Source organism: Lytechinus variegatus, chromosome 2, assembly GCF_018143015.1.
Source record: "Lytechinus variegatus isolate NC3 chromosome 2, Lvar_3.0, whole genome shotgun sequence".
NCBI lineage: Eukaryota > Metazoa > Echinodermata > Echinoidea > Temnopleuroida > Toxopneustidae > Lytechinus > Lytechinus variegatus.
This window is the reverse complement of record NC_054741.1, coordinates 82,976,485-83,001,312: the sequence shown is the minus strand read 5'-3', so window position 1 is coordinate 83,001,312 and position 24,828 is coordinate 82,976,485. Positions and strand designations below refer to the sequence as shown.

The 24,828-nt window shown below is 33.1% G+C and overlaps 1 protein-coding gene across 8 annotated transcripts in view; it reads left to right on the top strand.

The window, feature by feature from the left end:
* The window catches only part of LOC121409285 (smoothelin-like), a 122,434-nt gene that overhangs the window by 81,733 nt on the left and 15,873 nt on the right, over window positions 1-24,828 (top strand). For 7 of the 8 annotated variants that reach the window (XM_041601196.1, XM_041601191.1, XM_041601189.1 and 4 more), the window contains 5 exons: window positions 242-621; window positions 19,092-19,160; window positions 20,766-20,841; window positions 22,224-22,475; window positions 24,443-24,496. In XM_041601196.1, the coding sequence (XP_041457130.1) occupies window positions 242-621; window positions 19,092-19,160; window positions 20,766-20,841; window positions 22,224-22,475; window positions 24,443-24,496 (831 nt within the window). The remainder of the gene's footprint in view (window positions 1-241; window positions 622-19,091; window positions 19,161-20,765; window positions 20,842-22,223; window positions 22,476-24,442; window positions 24,497-24,828) is intronic. The other variant, XM_041601192.1, reaches the window with a different exon arrangement.

Genomic DNA, 24,828 nt, shown 5'->3' with positions numbered 1-24,828 from the left:
TTGTAATTTATTCATAAAGAATTTGATTGGTGCAACAAACAAAAGTGTTCCTTGCCAGTGCATTTATTAAGTGTCACATATACCATTTGCATTGTACCCAAAATTTTACTGGGTATTGAGCTTTGCTACTGAGATACATCATACCATTTCTTAAAGAGCAATTCATGTGTATTTTACTCATTTCACGTATAGTCTTTTCTTTGTTGATACAAATGCATTTTCCTTTCTTCCAATTTAAAAGGCCAGGGAAAACATGGTGGCCACTCGCCTTCTCCTTCAACAACTCCAAAATCACTATGGCAACAGAAATCTCCATCTTCCTCTTCTCGTTTTGGTAGCAGCATCAGTGAAGAATCATCTCCAGATACTTCAGAACAAAAGAAATCAATATACGGGACCCCACCCTCATCTCCCCTCACCCCTCTGCCTTACATGACCCCTCCTGAAAGCCCCCTGGATTTTAAAGGCAAGACCTCCACCCCTCTGGCTTCAAGCACCCCTACTGGAGCAGCAGAATTGAAGAGTCCAACTGCAGCTGAGCTTAAGAGACAGTTCTTGTTTGGGAGAGAGGATTCTCAACAAGGGGATGTTTTTGTCGATGAGAAGGGAGCCAAGGATGAGGTAAGTGACATGAAATTCTTAAATCCATCAATTTTAAAATAAATGACATCATGAGAGAGAAAAAAGAGGAGGATCAAGAGAAATGAGGAGGAGGGAGGGGTATTAGTTAGTGATAGAGAAATAAAAAAGAAAAATGTACAGAGAGGAACAATAGTGGGATGGGAGTGGGTCAAAGGAAAGAGAGAAAAAGAAAGAAAATAAGATTAATGTTTGGAAAATTGCATTGATTTTCATTTCTAAATCATGTCTGTTTTCCTCCACATTAATATTTCAACTGTATATCCTTAATTTGTTGTGGCCTGATTTATTCAATTGTAAAGGTTTAAAGCAAGTTCCCCTTTTCTATGGGTTAGAAAAGAGAAACATCACTTAATCAGAAAGCTTACATATTTCTTAGAACTTCTAAATAAGAGTAAATTATAGGCAAAATTGTGAATTAAATACGGTAAATACAAAAAAATACAAATTGCCCCCTGATGTTTGTATGTATTCCTATACATGTGTCAAACAAATGTGATTTTAGTAACATTTCCACTAATAATTTATTTGGAAACTTGAAGAATACAAAGTTTGATACTTGATGAAATGAAAGGTGTTGGACTAATGAATTGTGAGTTCTTGTGGTTTTCTTTTTTTCCTTTTTTTGTCACTGTTATTGTGCTTATGCATATAGCTTTTAAATGTTGACATGTCCAGTAATTTATATGAATAAATATATATAATCCTTCAAGAAATGTGAACATTAATATTCCTATGCCAAAAAATGAAAGAAAAGAATCGAAATTCATGTTTGTTTCAAAGAGGAAAAAAGTGATTTTGATTGATTTACACAAATGATTTTCCAGCCTTGTATTTTCAATGTATGTATTTTTCTGCTTTGCTCAATAATTCAGAGACATTTTGTGCCATTTTACAAACCATACCTGTATATATCATGCATCATTTTCAAAAAGATGCAAGTGATGGTTCAATTCATTTCAATTTGATTTTATTCAATTCAATATAGAAATAGTGAAATCAACATCCCAAGAGGGTTTGCCAAGACCTCCATCATGAGACAAAACTTGAAACATCAAAGTCATTGTGAATATGACAGATATTGCTATTTAAAATGAATGTGTAACTTATTTCCTTTTTGCATTGTAGATGAGAAATGTTGTGTAGCCTTTGATGTCTCATTAATCCTGACAGTAATCTCTGTTTGATCAATTGACTGAATGTATTAGTATTAATTGACATGCTCTACAAGAGCTAAATTTAAATATGGCTTCTAACTACAGTCTCTTAATAGGTAGTGAGGTTTCATACAGATCTAAAGCTGAACTTAGTTCAACGTCAAGAAAATTCATTTATTTTCATTATTCACTTAACCTTAATGAAATCCTCCCTGTCAAAAATGAGTTTTATTTTCAAATGAAATGAATGACATTCTCTTTTCATTTGGTACTACTGATTTTCCAAAGTTGAGGTAAAATCATTTACTGGTTATCAAATCTTTGACAATATATTTTCATTTCTGGAATGATTTGCATTTTTTAAATGATGGCTCTTTTATACTTTGATAATTACCTTTCTTATTGTTTTGAAATTTAAGTGAATCTATCTGCTTTTAAGTTTTATATGAATGAGAATAAATAGTGTCCAAAGTTTCAAATATTTTGCAATATTCATGGTATGTTTAAACTCTAAAATTATCCTTGTTGAAGTTATTGTCTTATTGTTTCAAGTGAAAGCTTTCTTTAAGGTCTTTCTTAATTGTTTTTGAAAGATCAATATATACATGTTGTTAATCTAGGTGTGGTAGTTTTTTAATGATTTGTTTCAGAAATCGACCTTATATACCCCATAATTTTCACTATGAGCAGCCCTTTCCCCATCACCTCAAGCATTTGCACCAGCACTACCCATTGAATGGTTCTCATTTCATAAGATCTGTTCTGATTATACTCAAGCAGCTCCTTAATCCTTTAACCTCTAAACATGTTAATTGTGAGCAGATTGGGGCATTTAAACCTATATTTCTGATGATATTTTATGAGTAGCACACTCTATCCGTATGGTGTGTAGTAAGACATGGTCTATCCCTTGAATACATAGACTGGGCCCAGCGGTAGGGTGAAGGCCTGGCTCAGTACACTGCTAGCTGACATGCCATTCTCCATATTAGGGTATCCTCTATCTACCAGGTCTACCAGTAGATGCGGTCCAGTGCCGTGTGAAGAAGATGATGGTAGGCAGAGTGAGATGGACTGATTGACTGTCTGTGTGAACAGACGGAGTGAGCTGATACCTAGCTGGGTTTAGAGGAGGAGATAGATTAGGTTGTAGATGAAGGAAGAAGAGGAGGAGGAGGAGGTTATGTATAAACAAGGAGAAGAGGAGGACGAGATAGATATTATAGAAGAGGAGGAGGAGGTAGTTTTAATAGAAGATGAGGAGGAGGAGGAGGACTGATGGATTAAGAGGTGACAGGTAAATAAAGGATCCGGATTGATAGATAGGACATAAATTTTATCAAACATAGTCAGAAAATAGGGAATTAAAAAGATATAAATATATTCTGATTTGATAGACAAAAAAAAGATGGGTTAAAAAAGAATGTGACCCCACCCCAAGGACAAGGGAAATGGATGGGGTATTGGTGAAGGGATACTATCAGGTTATAATGGGATGGAGGATGAGGTTTAGGAATAGGTGGAGGAGAAAGAATCACTGATAATGAGATTTGTACTGTACATGTAGACGGCTGTATGAAGAGTTAAATAGGATTGTTATCAAATTAAGATGGAGATTGGGTTGACTGGGGGAGGGGGGGGGGGGTTGATGGGAAGAGAATTCAACACAGATAGCATAATAGAGACAATAATTAGGACTTAGATGGTTAAAAGTGAAATTGTAGTTTGAGAGAAGAGATGACCTACATTGGTCTACATGAGGATGTGTTGATAATTCCAGTTCTTGACCAACTTCACCTAGTCTTCTCACACAGCCACAAATTCATCAAACTAAACTAAATCACTTTGAGCATAAAATCTGTTTTGTTGTTTGCTGGATGTTTGGATCTGGTAAAATATTCTTTTTCACTGTATGTATGTAAATATGAATTTTACAAGAAATTATGTGATCGTAGTTTATGGTTATAACTGAGAATTGTTTTGGTTAAGTGGCTGGTCTAGTTCAGACTTTTGAATAGGGTCAGAACTGTTTCATAATAGACTTACCACACCTATACTAGTAGCAGACTAGTCTTTGAAGGTTAAACCCCCCTTCCTCTTCTTGTCTCTAGTGATAACAGACTACTCCTCTCTTGCATCTGTCTCTATCGGTTCTTCCACTTCCATCCCGTTCTCCCGGATCGCATCACTTCCAAAGAGGAATTAAGACTTTTGTGGTTATTGGAAGAGTTATAGAAGAGGATACATATCCTGGTGTTTCAAGAAGAAGTCAGATATTTTGAGTACTTTGTTTGTTTTATCATCATTATCAAAGCCCAAGCCTACAAGCTCTCCCGCTCTCCATTATAGCCTGGTAGTAAAAGGATTTACTTCATTTTATATTCTTGTGTTAGACTATCAGTGGAGATACTCATTAGAAGGTATGTTATTACATCTTAACCGATCAGTTGCTCCGTGGTCATATGAGATGTTATTTTATTCTTATTGAGATCATTTAAGTTCAGATCATTTTGATATAATCTATGTCAATTATTCCATAGCTGTATATAATTCTTATGAATCCATGTACTTGAAAATAGTGATATTTAGTCATTAATTTCTGTTTATTATGGGGGAGTAATCTGAAACCATTATAATGACTGCATGAATGTATGACATTAATGCTTAACAGTCATAAGCAATGCTTTGCATTTATTTCTTTGTTCTATTATCTTGCTAGTCTTTCTATAAACCAAGTTTCAAGAATTGTGTATCTGCCATTAATTCTGTATTCTGAAATATTAAAGTGACTTTGAACAATAATGCAATTTGAAGAAGGGGGGGTGTAATAAGACCTCCACACCACCCCATCTTCTGAGTTGTCATTAGCTGTGATGGTAATTTCTTTTGATTTCTAAAAATCTGGATTGCCTTTTTTAAAGGTAAATAGGCAGTAATTTCCACATTTCAGACCTTCCAAATGGAATTTTCAATTGCACCAGATAAATAGGTCAGATTGATATAGGAGACAGAGACATTGATTTTTGAAAGCTAATAAAAAGATAATTGTGTTTTTTATTGTCCTTCTGAGTAATTATATCAGCATATTGAATTAACTGACCTATTTCTTTTCAATGTCGTATTCGTTCTTTCAATTCTAACAATTTAAAAAGTCAAGTGTACATTCACAATTTTCCATCCATGTTTAAGTGAATATTGGCAATCCAGAATTGAAAATGAAGTGATTAAATTGATTTCTTAATTTGACAGTGGGGGGGGGAGCTGAGATAAAATGGGGGCTGACAATGCAAAAATCACAATCAGATGGTCGTTCTAATGTTTTTGTACATTTTTTTTATGTGGGAAAAGGGGGATGGCTTGATGGAATTCTCCCCCCCCATTTCACGGCCCTCAACTTTATTATGTTCAATCTGGAGAACTCTGTTTCATCCCAAGCTGTTTATTTTTTACTACATTTATACATTTCTGTATAAAAAGGAGAAATTATTATCAATTTGGATGAAAATTCTAAGATACATGTAAAAACAAACAGATGTGAATAACATGGCCGGAGATGGGAATCTAATGAGCCAAGTTTTTGCATTTTACCTAGAGTAGAGTTGAAGAGTTGAATGGTTGCTATGGAAACACTCAGCTATGCATCCTTGATAGGTCTGTAACCTGGATACTTTACATAGCTGGCTTTTAGATGACATACTTAACATTCTTTAAAAGTACATCATGTGAATTACTGGCAAATAAAGTAGGTCAATCATCATTCATGATAAAAAAACATATTTTTTTTATCTTGGTGTTTAAAAGCCTTTAAATTATGTAGATCTTTATTTAATGTTATAGTTTGAGCTAAGTTTCCGTTTAAAGGGATTGGGTAAATATTTTATATTAAAATTAATCATTCTCTTTCCTAAATAGAGTATGATCACATGACTTCTAGTTTGAGAATAATGTACCAAAAGTCTAATAATGTAACATCCATGTGATGTACTCTATGTTTGAATAGGAACATGATCTTGGTCATTATTTGACAATGATATCATTCTGCAATCCTGTTTAACTCCAGTTCTTGTTACAGTTTTACAATTTCCTTGTTGGATTTGAAAAATAACTAGTTTTGTTACTTTAATGGGGATATCAAATTTGAGTTATAATTTGAAATGACCGATCTTAAAATCTCACCAATACCAATGGTAACTTGTAAATAATGAAATTCAGATCCCAGATTATTATTTTAAAATGATACAGTAACAGTGATTTTCTCTTAACTCAATGGTCACAAAATATTCACAAAATTGCTGTTTGTAAACCTTTCTGATGCACTTCATTCAACTTTGTTGTTGGTTTCAGGGTTTGTATTACCATGCTAATCATATAAAAAAAAAATTATTTAAAACAAATTAAATTGTATGTTTTTTATTGTTTTTCGATTAACAGGATTATTGTTTATTTTAACAGTGTAATCATTATTTGTCACATGGGATTCCTCTTTTTCATTTCAAATTAAATAATGTGATGATATTGATGGAATCATTCCCTTACATTCCTTTTGGAGGCTAATCAGAATTTTATCTTATTTATATATTGGTGCAAATTATTATGTACCTAAATAAAAAAAATGAATAAACAAATAATGAATCATGAATAAATGAGGAAGTGAACAAATGGTTGAATAGATAAATTTATACAGGCATGACACAATAAGATTCAGCTTTAGATTTCAATTTTCAATATTGAACAGAATACATTCAAGGCATACAAATCATGAAATGATGAATATTAAACATTGACATTACTTGTAAGATGAAAGATCAATAAATGAATGGTAAATAAAATGGAGAAAAAAAATGATAAAGTTGAAATCATGGATGAATGAGAAATGATAAAATATGAAATAAAATCAATAAAACAAAGCAGTGAAATTTGGCTTCATTTATTTTGAAATAGAAAATACAGATATAAATATGAACCTGTAACTCTTTTAATTAACTAGTAATTTACCTGTCAATTGGGTGTGCTCTGAAATGTGACCCTGCGCTATAGTATTTACTTCATCAGGATGCTGTACTATTTTCTGCAGTGATTCATGACAGCGCACAGGTTACATCAACATTACATTATATGACTGCCAATAAATATGTTATGTATGCAGTCAGTGATATTGAATGTGTTTTCTAGGGATTAACATGTAAGTTAGGTTGTGTTGGAATGTTATTCACATTTCTATCAAAAGCAAGGGAGTGATGGTATGCAGATTATTTTATTCATTCTAAGGAACCAAACAAGTGATTTCATATAATAGGGCAGGTTTATTTGAAATTGGTATGAGAGGGAGATTGATATTCAATGCATTACCATGGTCATAAACATTATTTTTCATTAAACTATTTACCTCTCATTATGGATAAGATTATTGATTTGACAATGTTCAGTATTCATTCCCCCATTTAAATATTTGCATCTGCTACTGGTCAGAAATGATGACCCCCCTCACCCCTCCCCGATGCATCTATCACAATAGTTCTACCACTCAAAGAAGAACTTTTCCGCGCCTCCAAGGTGCATCTTTCACAAAAGTTCAACAAACTCCCCTTTCTCAGTGCATCTATCGTAATAGATGAACCAGTCAGAATCCCCCCCCCCCGATCATCTATCGCAATGGTTTTACAAGTTAGGAAAGACCCTTCCCTTCCCTGGTGCATCTATGACAATGGTTCCGGTCAGAGAAGACCCCCACCCCTGCATCTATCCCAATAGTTTAACCAGTGATAGAATCGTCCAGTTCATTGACGTCAATCTTGACATCATAACATTCTTAGTATCATTGGTAGAGGTGTTGAGTCCAAGGTGTTAGCTAGGCTGGACGCATGTGGTATGAGGTGTGAGCTATAATGATGGGTCTCTCATCTATAATTCAACTCATAATATGGCCACATCTTCAGCAAATTAGATCATCATTAAATCACCATTAAGTGTATTCAGTTGGTTGCATCGTATCCCCTAATATTAACTGTTTTCTATCTCCCTATCCAAAGTGAAAAATAAACAATAAACAAGCCAATTACATTGTCAATATTGTCAACAGTGTGTTGAATTTAGGCATTATCCTAAACTCTAGGATTAATATTTTAGAAAGGTGTTTATAAGTTTACATCATAGGCAATTATCATGAGTTATCTGTAGAAATGAAATAAAAATATTCCCAGAACAACTATAGATTTCACTTTCATACTGTATAAAATAATAGGTATAACTTTTATTTGAGTTATTATTTAACAGTGATATTTTTCCTTCTAAATCTTTTGAATACAAGTCTTTAATACTTCTTTTTCTCTTTTCAACCATATTATTATAGAAGAAAGCCATTATAGCCATTTCAACCGCTTGCTGCTGGTTTTCTATTGGCTTCTACAATTGTACATATCTTAATAATGTAGTTATATTACCCTTATCCATTGTGACATGCCAAGAGCCTAGCTAGACAATACAAGTCTCATTTTGGAAGTCTTTGATATGATTAGGATGGAGATTGAACCAACCACCTCATGATTGAACCCAACAGATTCAACCAAATAACACATTCAGTTCAAAAGTATATAATCATTTTCAGGTGACAAATCTTTGAAGGAAAGGAATCAAAATTTAAGTTCATCGATTCTTATATTTTGTATCCTTACAAAATCAATGGGTGTGAATTTGTTCTATACCCATCACCATTCCAAGCAGATGAAACATGATAGTAAGCTTATTCTATCATTGCATATTTAAGAAGGATACAGGCAGAAATATGTTCCTTGAGATTCTTTTACTTTTCTTTCTTGTTCCCTGGTAAATACCTGTAGTTCCTTTCATCATCTGTTATCATGATTAGATATGAACGAACCATTGATAACCATTATATCAATTTAGCCATCTAGTGGAATGTTGTTTAGTCACATGACATTGACTATGACAGAGTGTTATGCATTCAGCGGTAGAAGGACATCCAATCTAAGTAAGGGTGTATATATTAGTTAACATCATTTTACCTCTAAGCTTTTGGATGTGATGCCTGTCATCATCTGCTATGGAGATAAGACCTTTTAGCATTATTTGAATTCCTCAATGTGCTGCTCTCTTCCAAGTACTGAATGTGTTGTTCACATGTGTTGGCAGTATTGCTGAATTCCATGAATATTAGGAGTGATGGAAGCATGAATATCTCAATTATGGCAAAATTGAGAAGGGACCCGCCTCTGAATTGGATGGTTAATATGCCTTGCCTACCAAGACCAAGGAACTTACCAGTCCCCCTTCCCTTGATCTCCTCAATATTCAAGGGGAGAGGGGGGGGGTGTTCCAAAAAAGGAGAAAGGGGGAAGAAACATTATTGGTAGAAGAGGGGCTGGTCTAGAATAATATGATACCTCTAAAAGTCACGTTGCGTGACTTTTAAAGAAAAAAAATCATTAAGTTTTGCGGCGCTATCTTTTTGCGTTTTGGAAATAAAGCGCAAAGCGTCGAGGTCTTTTTAGGGTTAAGTCATTATCCTCCCTCTATCAGAAAATCTGTGCACTGCTCTGCCCAGCCATACTCTACTCTTGTAATTATTTAATAGTGAATTTCTTTCAATGATTTTCATTAATCTTAAGAGAATTATTAACCTATTTGTATGATATATAAGCAAGCATTTTTATTTTTGATAACAATCTGATTGATAATACTGTCATGTTTACTGATGTCAGTAAACATTCAGTTAAAATATCTCCACTAGCGTACCTACGGGGGGGGGGGGCACAACCCATGCAAGAGACCTATCCCTCCCCCCTGACGAGAAATTGAAGCAAAGACTTTTTTTTTTTTTTTTTTTTGCTTGTCAATTTTTTTCTGGCACGAAATACTTTATTTGTTGTTGAAGACCTTATTTTGTCAATTTTTTTTGTGGACGATTTTGCCCCCCCCCTGTGGAAAATCCTAGTATGCTACTGACTATCACCCATACTGGTTGATAACTACTTTATTTCTTAGGTTCTGGTCCCTGGTCTAGGTGTATCAGTGTGAATATGCCAGACCCACCCACCCACACACTCATGAAAGAAGCTATACATACTGTGATTCTTATGATAACAGCATTGAGTGCATGGTCTAAAGATCAGCTGTTTTATCTGAAAGACACAACTACCATATTTCCCTAGGCGTAGATGCACTTGTGCATAGCTAAGGATCAGAGATGTGAATTTTACCTTTCTCCTGCCATTGGAATGCAGTCAACAAGCTTGTCTGTTTTAGCTATGAATATAACATAAGGGACTTGCTTACATATCAACGGTGGTGGTTTAATTTTAGTTTATATGTACCATATAGACAAGTAAATAAGCAGTTTTGTAAAATTCATAGTTTGTGCATGAGCAGAAGAATGTCATAATATAATAACTTTGTTGTCCATAAAGGAAAAAAGAAAAAGAATAGTGCTTTTTAATCACTGAGATGAGCATGACTTAGGTTATTTTATAAAATGCTTTTCATCCCATTTAAATAATATCAGTAAAGTGTTCTTTCATTTTTAGCATTTGACAATGATAGCCAATTAGTTCAAAGCGGACAGTGTAAAGTCCGTCTCATACTATGCAATTTGTTGCGATCCGAATTTCAAATTAATTTTGATAACATTTGATATGGATATTCCAACTGATAAAATATTACGGATCAGAGTTCAGAATAGTGGTATGACTACTGAAATCAAAATTCAGTCCTATCAGAGCATCCCTGAATGAATAAAAACGAATTCAATTCCAAATTGTAATGATGTCATCATCGGCTGTGACTTGAAGCCGATTTGGACTTTATTCCGACCATAGGATTTACCGCAAAGTAGAAATTTGATTTTAGTTTTCCTAACAATATGCTAAACTTTAAATGAAATAATTTACTTCTTGGAATTTTCTTATTTCATGCAATTTTCTTATTTCATGCAGAATGCGATTTCTTGAAAAGTCGTGGCACATCGGATAGCATAATGTGAGACAGGCTTAATAGAACTTAGCTTTCTTAATTGTAAATGAATGTAAGTTACAAATTGTGTAACCTGCTCTATGCATTAGATACCAGGCCAGCTTGAAAGCATCATGTATTGAGTTGTTTCATATCTTATGAACATGAGGGAGATGTATCTATGCATGGATGAATAAATTATGTAGAATTACTAGAATGACTGAAGTGTATAAACCAGTATTAACCAGACTCAATTCTGAGAGAAGATTACTGTTAAGCAACTAAATATGCAGCAGCAGTTTACTTGGATAGTTGTGGTACTCTGCTATTCTAATGTACTTCCGTGTAAATATATATTCTTTAGGAAAAATGCTAAATATAATGAAATGAAGTGAAATAATGGGCCTTGAGAAATGAGGAGTGTTTCACAAAGATTTCAGTGTAAAAAAATTGTACTTTTTCCCAATCTCATATTGGTCAGGTCACGTGTATCCATTATGCATTACATAAAATGCATGCATCTTTAACCATGACTCTTAAGTCACATTTAAGAGTTACGATTGATCCAACGAATGTTGACTCTATGGAAATCCATCAATGCCATAATGTTTGCCACAGGAAATTTGCAGTGTCCTTTGTAAACAAAGAGAAACACATGTGATTTCAAGAAAAATAAATATATGGCTAGCCTGTACATATCTAGGAAGAATTATGAATAAACATGCATTTTAGATATTGACGTTGCTGGCTTTCCATAGTTGTTGTTGATCGCATCAATCACAATATTTTGTAAGATGGGGCTCATATTTGTTGGTGTCACATGGATAATATATTGTGGCACAAACAAACCTGTGTGGTTCAATGATTTCATCTTTTATTAGCTTAAACACATTCAGGAACAGCTAAGGTGATATTATCTGGGCTACTATACTCCCACTTAACCATATTACCTTTATATGACAGCATTGGTTTGAATGCAAGGCCCCTAGACATCTGTACCATCCCAGCAAGATGTCTGCAATCCCCCTCTGGGCTTTCATGGCTGCTATCGTTAAACTAAATGCAAGGGTTTAATTGCACAGACAGAATCCTCAGAAAGCAGTGTGAATATCAATAGTCTAGGTCCAATTGTATTGACCAATACCACTTCCTTGATATGGGTTGAGACTATAGTGAAATATTTCTCAAAATTATAGTGAAAGGGTGTCTTGGGGACCAGAATAGCCAAGATTGTTTCGGGGCTGCTTTTTAAAATCCACACTGTAGGCTTGAATTCGATCACAGCTTGGAAGGATTCTAAAATAATGAGGACTCTATGATTAAAGGTACATACACATCTAATTGAACATAAAAATTTTGCGCTCTATCATCAATGTTAACATGATAATGATCCAGACTATGCACTTAAAAACAAGTACAGAATATTTTGAAAAAAGAAAACACATTGTTTGTTACACATTACGCACTGTTTGAGGGTGAATAGATAAAAGCAAAAGAAAAAGGGTAACTAACCATATTCATGAAATTAAGGGGATATGTTGAAAGTATGTCAGTGAATTTAAAGGTCTCCCGACATGAAAATATAGAATACTTTCTGTTAAGTCTTTACTTTACCAAATCATGTCCTGCTGGGTTTAAATGTGCATCATATATTAATTATTTTATTTTATTTCATTTGTCTTGCATTTGTCTGCAATATGTGAGCCCTGCCTCCTTAAAATCCACTAGATCATTTTTGCCTCTTGTGATGTTACAGGAGACAGAAATAAGCATAATACACAAATCAATGCAACTTACCATAACTATGTACCATAGCTAACAATTACAAGTCTTCATACAATACCACCTCACAAGCAGTAACTAAATGACAGTTTGAATGGTTGCTATATAGGCCCTGGTGTTGTTTGAAGACTATCATATTTCTTTAATATTGTCCTTGTTTTATTAAAGTATATATGTTTGTGATTGATTCATAATGCTTTAAGTTGTAAATTGTCCCATATTTGAGTATGAATAGAAACACTTATTTCATCGGTAAATACAAAGCTTGAATGATTGATAGTATTTATCAACTTATGTTATGAAAGCCATTAAAGATGAAAAAAAAAATCAATTGCATAAATTTGACATTCATATAAAACCTGTTATTTTATACAGCAATTGTTTCAGTTGGCTTTTCTCATATGTATTACACAAACTTTTGTTTTTTCTAAGAATGAATTAGATCCATTTATAAATGTTTTTGATCAATATAGCTCCTTGAAAGTGTTAGAGTATTATGGATGTCAACAAACATATAATGGCAACTTTAATTATTACATTTATAAGATGGTTTGCTCCATTCGCAATATGTAACAGAGACTTCCTCCTTCCAGCAAGAAGCATTAAAAAAATTCTTACCTTGTTGTTTGAAATAAACTAAAGATTTCATCCAAATAATCACAATACTATCCAGGAATTTATTCAATTTTGTAATACTCTTACTTAGAAATTATAACCATTTTTTTGATCTAGAAAAAAATTTGCATATACTTTGTGTATTACTATTAATAAATTGTGTTTCATTCGGCTTATAACAATACATTATCTTTAAAAAGCCTATCATTGACCTTTGCCCTTTCAGGAACAGCTGATTTACTTTTAAGATGTACTATTTGAAAATCAATCATGTCTTTCCGATAGTGTTTCCTGATATAGTAACCCTTGTTTACATTTAACAAAACTCACTGTCAAGTCATAAATAATGTCAGTACAGCATCTCCCTCCAAGTATTGAGCTGATATAATACTTAGTCTATTCACTTTCAATGTCTAATAACATATATTCATCAGTTTCTATGATGATTTATAAATATCATATCATAAATATCTAGCATATCAGAATTCTATTAGATCTATTATTATAATGTTGCCTATAACTGATAAAAGATTGAATACTCTATACGCCGATAATGTGATCTCTTTTAATATTGCTGAATACCTGTATATTTGGTATGTATTAGTGCTAGCTGCTACATTGTAAGTTTCTTTCAATTTCACAACTAAACATGTCCAACATCATCTCAAAGTGTTAACATACTATATCCAAGCTCAGGCATGATAAATTTTAATATCTTTATATTTCATTCAATTAAAAATTTAGCATCTCAGAAAGAAGACAATTTTTTTTCTAAACTATTCCCATATTAAGTTAATTCCTTAGAATTCATGGCTAGCACGCATTTGATATCTTGAATATAAATTGGCAACACTTAGACTGAGATAAAGCATAGTTTAGCACATACTATCAAGGTTATAGTCTGTGAACTGAGAGTCAAATACCATAGATTCCTGACATGTGGATTCTATAGGGAGTGACACGGCGGGCATCCCCCTATCACATTAGATCTCATCTACCGAGATTATAGTTGCACCTCCTATTCCAATCAGGGTTTGACTCAAGCTAGATGTTTATAAAGTTTTATGCTAAAAACTGGTCTGCTTTGCATAATGATGAATACAGAATGATGAATATGAGAAATAAGTTTTGTTTTTGTTTTGATGGAAATCATATAAACCTACATTTAGCCTGAAAATAATAAAATGACACCTTTCTCTTTCCATATGCTAACACAAGCTTACGTTAAATATTCTGTTGGTATCGATAATCTGTTAATTCTCTTTATATTTATGAAGTGAAGAGAGTGACTATGATATATGCTTTGCATTTTGTGAATTTTTAAAGAATGTAGATAACACACAAAATGACTTGAAGCAAGTTTTAATTTATTTTTTTAAATCTTTATTATCTTTATAATTTGTAAACCTGTATCCTGTTTCTCTTATGTTGCATAATTGAAATAGAGAATTGTAAAGCTCATTATATTGTATGCAAGTGTTGTTACATTTGCTAATGTATATCCCTGAGTGTCCTGTTATGATGATGTCTGACTAAGTAGAGGTTAAGCTACCAGTCATGACCATGGTATGATAGATGGTGTGTAGAGAGGTAAATACTTGGCAGGGCAAACTGGCCCAGGTCTCTGATTACCACATTGAGATTAGCAATAGGTGAAGATATCCAGCTTGGCTGTGAGGTAAAGAAAACATCGCTGTTATATACCTGGGTGACTCATCCTATCTAATAAAAGTATATTTGTTTACTTTTATTTGACATCACTGGTTTGATGACGTCTAAGAGAAGTTTAAGAATGAACCTTTGGCATTGGCTGCTGCCATCTCTCTGTTTTGGTCTTGGATTGTCTCTTGGAGATAGCTAGAGTAGTGTCATAAAATTGTTTTCATACTGGAATGGCAGATTGCCAAGATGTCATTAGTGGTAGACATGATTTCTTTGCTGATCATTTAACTCTTTGAATCCTGATTTCTGTCCTTGTTGATGTAGTTAGAGGTTTATTCTAAAGTAATGTCCACCTTGCCACATTCGATAGCCTTTATACGTACCTTTAGGAAGATTCTCCAATCGTTTTTTGTTGCATTGTAAAGCTAAAACGAAGTTTAGATGTTACTGTGTTAAGAAGTTTTATATAAAGTTACTTTTCCCAAATCTAATCTTGTAAACTGTTTTATTTTTGGATAGGATTTTCATATTTGCTGAAAGAAAACCCTGTAAATTAAGTTCATTGAGTCAAATAGATCACATTTGGTTGAATGATTTTGGTATTGATATCCTATTCCGAAGAATTTTCTTTGAATTATAAAGACATGTGAGAAAGTTCATTTCAAGTTGGAGACTGGTAGTGTGAAATTGGAGCAATACAGGATTCTGAAATTCCATGGCTATTTCTAGGTGGAAGATTTGGAGGAGAGAAGAGTAAATAATGAGAATTAATCAAATATAGTTAGTGAGATTGAACAAGAGAGAAGAGATTTAATTTAATTAGTCTTAATGGAAACAAAAGAAAACAAAAGATTGGAGGGAAAGAGAAATAAATAGATAAGTAAAGGTTGCAGGAAGTGGCATTTAAGTGCATAGAGGAACTTAGAAAGTGTTAAAGAAGAAAGGAGCAGTATAGATGGTAGATGTATTGTGTCATTGACTTTCCAAGTAAAGCTAACCTGATAATGTATCCCTGGATGCTCTTCTAGGAACCAGCTCCAGGGTTCTTGACAGTCAACTATGAGGTCATGTTACCTCATCCTTTTTATCACAGTAAACAATCATTCATGCATATGGTTGATTAGTTTAATGGAATTTGTCTTATTCCTCACAATAATTTCAAATTTTCAATATGATATAGGGTTGATCACAGTTTCAGACTTTTTATTCCATATCTTTATGAGATGTGAACCCATTGTACAATTGTAAGCCTCTTATAGCCAGCACATCTTACACAAGTCATCATAAACATATGTATGTTTAGACTCTTTAACAGTGACAGTGTGGGGATACTTTGATAGGGTGAGAAGACAACCAAAATGTCTCATTACTCCCCCAAACAACAACAAAAGCATTCAATTGAAAATGGTATTATACATTTATATGACAGAGATGCATCTTTTTATGCCTTTTTTTCCTCTTCCTTCCTTCCTCTTTTTTTTTTAATACATGAAAATAGCAAAGGGATGGATGGTGGGGGGGGGGGGGGCGGTTGGGTGTTTGGGTGTCACCCCATAACCCCAAATGCACTTGCAACTTATTCATCTTCATGAGATATGAACACATTGATTAAGATTGCTTAAATACTGCAGAATGTTAGTTTAAAATTTATTTGCCTTACTTTAAAGCAATATGATAGTGGTAATGATTTTAGGATGGCTCATTCTATTCATAATCTTCATTTATCCAATATTCATATTATATCTTATTTTATTTCCCAATTGTGATTTGATCTAAATGATTGAAAGAAATTATGGTTTATCATTCTTTTATGGTTTAGTAAGTCACTATTGGATACTCTCTCCCTCTCTGTCTTTTCACTGCTTGCTTCTGCTAAACTTTCACGTTACAATTCCCCTATTCTGTCTATATTTCCTTAACGATATCACCTTTATGGTGTGTAAACCTGAAGCGTGACAACCCCCTGGGTAGCGATATCCCTCCCTAAGTTATTAGCTTGACATTCGTAGTCAGTCTTGATAGGTGTATTATCACTCATTTACTATTGTCAAGAGCATACTTGTGGGAATATACAATGTGATAAATTCAGTGTATCTGCGATGCTAGGATTGTATTTAGTTACACTTGAACATGAGACTTACTTCAGTGTTTTTGGTGTCATTAGAGGTCAAAATGTTTGACTCGATGTAAGTACATAATCTTCGGTCTTAAATCTTTCAAAGAGTACCTATTCAAGCTGTATTCCAGCTCTTAGAATAAATCCAATCAATTTTGTATGATTTTGACTGATGTTGTGTTACCTGAATTGTTAATTAGTTTGTATTAAATATAGTATAGAGCTTTGAAGTGAAATCTCATTACTAGTATTTTGATTTATCAAGAGAAGAGACTTTGCTAACTCTCACAAAACCAAGATTGATAATATCATCATTATGAAGCAAAGTCAGATGATGTACTGAAGTAAAAACTGTGTTTACTCTTGCCAGTATAATTACGATGGGTCACTCAGTAGACAGATGGTTTTATCATCTTCTTATACATGAGAATTTTAAGTGAATTATGATGGGTAATTCTTTTAGAACACTACATAGAGCATGTCTTTGTAGGAAGCAAATACCCCCCAAAATATACAAAACTTTATATTGCTTACATTAAAGAAATCATGAGAAAAAAAGTCATGATCAATATCAGTGTAGTTAGGTGTTTGTTTAAATCTTGTCATTTCAGGGGGAAAAATGGAATGCATCCTTAGTTGTTCTTTGAGGGGTAATATATATTCAAAATTCAGAACCATTATCTTAACAGCTTAGCTGAAAACTGCTTGTAGATATATCTGGCAAGGTATAATATCTGTCAGTGCACCTTGAGAGAAGGCTATGAGATATAAACCTGCTGTTCTGTATGTATATCACGCTGGGATGATCAGAACTGAACATGTTAATTAGTAGTGATAAGCAGTGTCAATGAAACAGATTAATAACACTTTAGATAGATGGAAGGGAACAGGGATGGAGGGAGTGGATGGATGGATTGATGGACGGATGGAGGGACGGATGGATGGATGAAGGAAAAAGAAAGTGTTAGAGGGAGAGAGAGATGGAGAGACACAGGTGAGAGAATGAAGAACTAAAAATAAAGAGCAAAACTAATGGGACATAAAGGAGAAGACAAAAAGTGAACATGTAGGGTCAATTTGTTTCAGAAGGGGAAAGTTGAGAGACAGGTGGATGGACATGACAGTTATAGTTATAGAGAGAAATATTGCAATTTACAAGAAATCAGAATGTATTGCTATCTGATGCATTTTTATTCCTTATCATCTATTAGTCATTATATATGAAAGATAATTTTCTCATCTTGAGTAAGTCAACTTAACGCATAGACTTCTTAATTATCTAGAGACCATCTGGTTTTAAAATGCTATTAGGTTAAAAATTATATATTAAAAAGTCACATTAATAAATACTATAAAATTATACTTTAACAAATGATGTATTTTGGACATAACACTTGCTCTATCATTCCCAAACCACATGCATTAGAATTCTTTAAATTGAATGCCTACCACTTCGATTGAGGGAAGCACCTGTATCATTATACCAGTATTAACAGCTGGTAGAATATGGCATAGGAGGGGGAGTAGAAGGGTTATGTGCTCTCATACATTGTTTGGAGGCTTGGGTTTGATAGTAATTAATTGGGCTACACCTAAGTCTTGATTCAAAGACTTATGATGGTTCATTGACTCTGATTCATGCTTTATTTATTTCTGTTCAACATTTCATAGATTTTCTGTGCATTTTATGATTGATTCATGTCTGAAATCCTGTTTCTTCCCTCAATTAATAAATCCTTGGATTGTCTATTTGTATTGGATTTTTTGGTATCAATGAATAGAAGATATGATGAAGAAAACAAATAGATAGTTAAAAATGATGTAAATGAAGATAATGAAATGAAAATTGTTCTGTTCAAAAAGAGGTAAAGAGACTTCAATTATTTGAATTAAGATATTTTTACCTCTTTTTGAACAGAACAATGTTCATTTCATTATCTGTATTTACATCATTTTTTTTAATGTGAATGGATGGGATCTAATCTTTGTTATTTATTATGTATCATAGGCTTACATGGTTTTTGAATTGTAAACCAATATTTCATTATTATCTGTTCAGAGAGTCACACACTGCTTATTCATTCATTTAGCTTGATTTTTCTATCATAAAGATAATCATTTAAAATGTAATTTCATTTTGATTCATCTTTTGCCAGAATTCAAATTTAAAAGACAGCATGGCGCCGATTGAACAGATAGACGATGAAGCAGCCCTTGAAAAAATGGTATGTAAAATTCATTCATGAAGATGTAATATTAACTGAAATTGTTTTCATGTGATACAGATCTGCTAAAAACCCTCAACTAATTGCCAGCTGAAGTAATTTGTAATATAGCAAGATACAGTTATTTTGGCTTCAAATATAACACTTTTGTAAACTTTCTTTGATTAATCTGAAAGAGTAGAACTTTCTTTAAAATTTTTTTGAAAATGAGGTACAATCTTTTTTGGATGGACTGTTGTTAGTTTCAGCATACATCACACAGTATGTTATCTGTTTACACAGAAATCATTAATGTGTTTGTTTATCATCGATAGAAATTTTGATGTTCATCATGGTTATAGGTTCCTCAGTCAGATCATAATATTCAAGGGCCCAGTCATTACAAAACCTGTAAACTCAAATTGTAATTGATCAAAACTCTCTTTTTTACTTCTTCAATTTAGATTAATCCCAACAGAGCTTTATTTCAATATTGCAATTCGTTGATTGATGTCCCAACACAAATTGTGATATGAAATGAAATTATATTAATTAGTTGCAAAGAAATGTAGGGGCCATTGACAGTGTCCATATGTAAATAAATACTTTCTCCCTATAAGCTAGATAATGAGTAGAATTCAAATGTCGGGCAAATTTTACATCTTTAATAGAAACTATTCTGAACTATTATTCTAGTAGTGTAATTGTTTGTCCTGTCTTTCTCTCTCTATATTGCTTCTTTGAAAGGTTAAAAAAAAAATAAGTAGATAGTTTGAATATAGAATTATTGTGAAAATTTTATGTTAATCACTGGATGATGAAAAAGAAACTTATTTCTACATTTTCCTTAGTTGGAACATTTTTAAACTGTCAGATATTAAACATGTATTGGTATTTATTCCAAAAGTGCGTATGAACCAGGAACCAACTAATCAATGTAAGGTCATTTTACTATAATGATTTACCAGGTAATTAATCCCTTAACATATCTCCACGTACTGATCCTATTTTCTTATCCCTCCTTGTCTCTCTCTCATCCATGGTAGAATGTTAAATGAAGCATAGATATCATGCTGAGGGGATGTTCCACCCACCTATGTTACAAAACAATATGGAGTCATGATATTAAGATACATACCTGTCTCTATACATATACCGGTGTCCAAATACCTGCCTACCCCCCTTACTACCCCTATGCCCTCCTACCAGTTCATCAACACATGTTCCTAATTGCTATTATAGAATTAAAGACCTATACCAAAGACTGTCCAAGCTTTGGAGAAAACAGTGGGAAATTTCCATCAGGTTTAGAATAGTTTGTAGCTTTTATCAAGACAGAGAAGGTAGTACAACTGCACAAATTAGTAAACACATCTGGCTCACCTAAGGAAATTTACTGGCCCGTAAGCGCACCTGCGCCAAAATGCTTTTCTCGCCCCGTCTCTGCAGACCCTTTGGTTAAGGGTGTGCTGATGCCGAAGAGAGCTCAGATGCAAGTGTCGGATCGCCCGACTTAACACTTTAAGGTGAGAGAGGGAGAGGAATGAGATGGGGAGGCATGGGGTTACTGGTATCAGTGATGATGATGTTGAAGACTGATGATGATCATTTGTTCTATCTCACTAGTTGGAGGAGGCTACAGAGTTTGATGAGAGGAAGAAGATCAGATCCAGGCTAAGGGAAGTTAGAAAAAAGAAGAGAGGTGAGTAAAAACATGTTTATCATCTTTTTCATAAATGTCTTGCTTTTTTGTCATGATTTTTGTAAATATAAGTAACTTGAGACATTGCATTGCAGCACTGTCAATAGTCTAATATGGAGGTGGATGTTTTACATTTACCTGTAGGCCTACTATTATAATGCTATCAATGAGTCATTGTATTTAGTGTCTTTCTTCTAAAAATAATGACCTATCTGAAATTCTTGTGTTTATTTCTTCCTTGAAATTATCAATTGATGAACCTTTAGTTAAGTAGATGTAGTGACAACTTATATTTATATCTTGTATATGCATGTTTCACAATCACAACAAAGCAACTTTCAAATATAAAGAAAGTTTGCAATAATAAATTATTACTGGTACAGTTCAAAACGAATATACATAATTGCAAAAGCAAAGTATGAGGATCTGAAAGTTAGAACATGGTGATTGGGTTATGCTATAAATATTCTATTTACATAGATCTATTTGGACTGTATTACAGTGAAATTAGTATAAACTGAGATCAATGCACATTGCATTTATGCCCTAGAAACTTGCAAGTAGTAGTTTAATTGAAGCATAAACGTATAAAGAATGGACTATGAAAATTATGTAAAACACAAGAGCTCTTCATTTAGATATTGGCTAATGCCTGGACTACATACTTATTTAGAATAAACTGTTTCAATTTCCTTTTAAATACAAATTGTGATTCATTTTGAAATCTACAAGTAATTAGGGCATGTAAGAGTAGGCCTATTTTGTTCTTGAGAAAAAAAAACAGGTGCTCTATATAGTATTTATTTATTACATTGTTAGGGGCCCTTAGAACAACCTTCACAAAATTTATTCACTGTTGTGATAAAATTAAACAATTATGGTATAATAATCTATTTATTAATTGTTGAAGTGTAAGAGGAATTATTATCTAAAAAACCCAGCCTATATGATGTTAATAAGTTATTGGAAACACTTCTGCATCTTGGAGCACAGTCAACAAAATGTCAGCTGAGTGAGAATCTGTGATTATTGTAATATTTAGTAAGCAGTCGGTTTAGATCTCTTAATCACACCTTGTACTATAAAGGTAGACAGATTTTTTTTATATATTTGGAAATCTTGTTATTTAATATTTGAAAAGGATTGATTGTGATTTATTATTTATAGCACTGTTTACTTGATGAGATCTGGGCGCAATCAAGTTAATACCAGAAATACTTAGAAAATGCAGAGTATTAAAGTTGAATTTTTCTGTGAATTCTTTTAATAAAGGACATCATTTTAAAAAGATGTATGGATTACTTATATCTTTAATGATAATAACTTTTACACTTGAAACTAACATTAAACATTAAATTGGTGATTTTATTATCTTTGTCCAGACGAGAGAGAGCAAAAGGCACTAGAGCAGGAGAGGGCTTTTGAAGAAAAGATGCACAAGTTAGAGGTAGAGTCTGCCCAGCAGAGAATGAGGGCTGTGGGACTGAACGTCCAAAAAACACCAGTCGATAGTAGAACCAAGACGGTGACGGAAACAAAAGATGATGGTAAGACAAAAACAGTTGTGGAGACTACTATGAGAGATTCAGGAAGTTCCAAGAGCGTTCAGATGACCATTATGAGCAAAACAGAAGGTGATATGTGTATTCTACACATCTCTTCTTTACTTTGGTTGCTGTCTGGAATGGGTCATCTTGCCTGACTTGTTAAAACTAAAAGTTTTCATAATAACAAAATTTATTTCAAAATATAAAGGATCTAAAAAAATGATAAATTGCATCCTTTCCAAAACCTAATCCATCATTTTGTTCATTTGCTTGCATTCATAATGTATGGTATTTTTTCATAATCAAACACTGTACATTTGTATACAATTGTTGTAAACTCTATTAGTGTTTATTAAATTGAATTTGTTTGTTACTAATTTTTCATTCATTTCTTTTATTTCTGATCGTTTTCTTGTACTCCAATGATTTAACCTTAACAATTGGTTATTTTGTCCTATGTTCTCTCCTAATAAGTTTCAATTAATCTTGTCATATGTGACATGCCTATCAGATCTCCATGCAAACAGCAATTGTGGCTTTTAATACAAAATTTTTTAAATCAAATTTCCTGTCGGTTTTTCATCAAGCTCTTAATAATAAACTAGTAAAGATAGTGTGTTCCTGATAAGTGATTTAAAAGTTTTTTGTTTCTTCTTCAGCATTTATGTTCGTTAGACATTTGATAGGAATTTCTGATAAAATTTTTATTTCTAAAGGTCTATATTCTTTTTTCTTTCATTTCATGACTAATGATTTACTGGTTTATGACTATTAATTTACTGGATTTTGTTCACAAGTTTGTTAATTTTGCTTTGATTTTTGTTCATACATTTTCATTTGCCAACTTATTTGTTTGAAGTATATTTGATTTTGTTTGGTAAAATTTTCATTTATTTTGAAGACAGTGGCATTTCTCAAATAACAAAGTTACATTTCACACATCTTTTATTTTTTCTGTTTTCTATTAACTAATTTATTTTTTGTGTGTTGTGTTGTTCATATTTGTGGTGGTTTTTCTATTTTCGTTCTGTAAATGTTTCGTTTATCACTTACTTTATTCTGACACATTTTCCCATTTTCATTAGATAGTCTTTCTATATCATTAGCTTCTTGGTTTCTCTTCTTGTTCTGCCCCCCCCCCTCCATATTGTTTGTTGTTATCCCCTTCTGTTCATCCTTTTCCCTCTCTTCCTCCTCCCACTCTTCTTTCTCTTCCACCTCCTCCTCATCCTCCACTTCCTTCCTTCATCATCATCATCATCATCATCACCATTTTCATCATCATCATCATCGTCATCATCATCACCATCATCATCACCACCATCATCATCATTATCACCATCATCATTTTCATCATCATCATCCTCCTATTCCTTCTCCTCCTCCTCCACTTCCTTCATCATCACCATCACTGTGACCACCGTATTCATATATTACATAACCACAGTAATCACATCTCTTACATTACATCATCATCATCATCCTCAGCATTGTTGGTCACGATCGTCATCGTTACCATCATCACTATCACCATCATCATTTTCATCATTTTCATCATCATCATCATCACCATCATCATCACCATTATCATCATCATTGTCTTTATCATCATCATCATCATCATCATTATCATCATCATCATCATCATTGTCATCATCGTCGTCATCGTCGTCATCATCATTGCTTTCAATATGAAATTCATGATCATAACAATGACAACAACAATACTAATATCATCATCAAAACATAAGCAGCGGTTACAGCAATACTGTTATCACCATCATCATCATCTTAAATATCAACTTCATCATCACCACTATCACCATCAACATCATCCTCATATCCATCTTCAACATCAATATTATTAAACAACGTTAATAAAATCACCATCATCTTAAAGTTTACAATCAACACTATGATTACAATCGATACAAGATCAATAATAAACAATACTGACATCATCATAACCATCAGGTTTGCCATCATCAACATTTTCATTGAACACATATTTATTCTATTGATGCTAAAGCATTATTTTTTCATTTATTATTTAGATGAAGGCTTTAAATCTCAGACATTACAACAGGAATCCAAGTCCATTTCAGTTGGTAAGTATCATCAAACTTTGTTTAAATTACTAAGTTTAGAAATATTGAAAGATCTTCAATATTTCAAACCTAAATCACAATAACGATACATAATAATAATCCAATACACCCAACCCATTGGGCAGAGCGCTCAGGGCGAATGAATAACACCAACACTATCCATGATACTTTAGACACTGTACCCTATTACAGCTCTAGTACACTATTTTCTCTTACTAGTAAACTTATCCAATGTTTTGATGCAATCGTGGTTATGACTTTTGCTTTGGTTTTATGATTCTGTTGTATTTGATCTTAATTTAGATATCAAATGATTGCTTTGTAATATGATA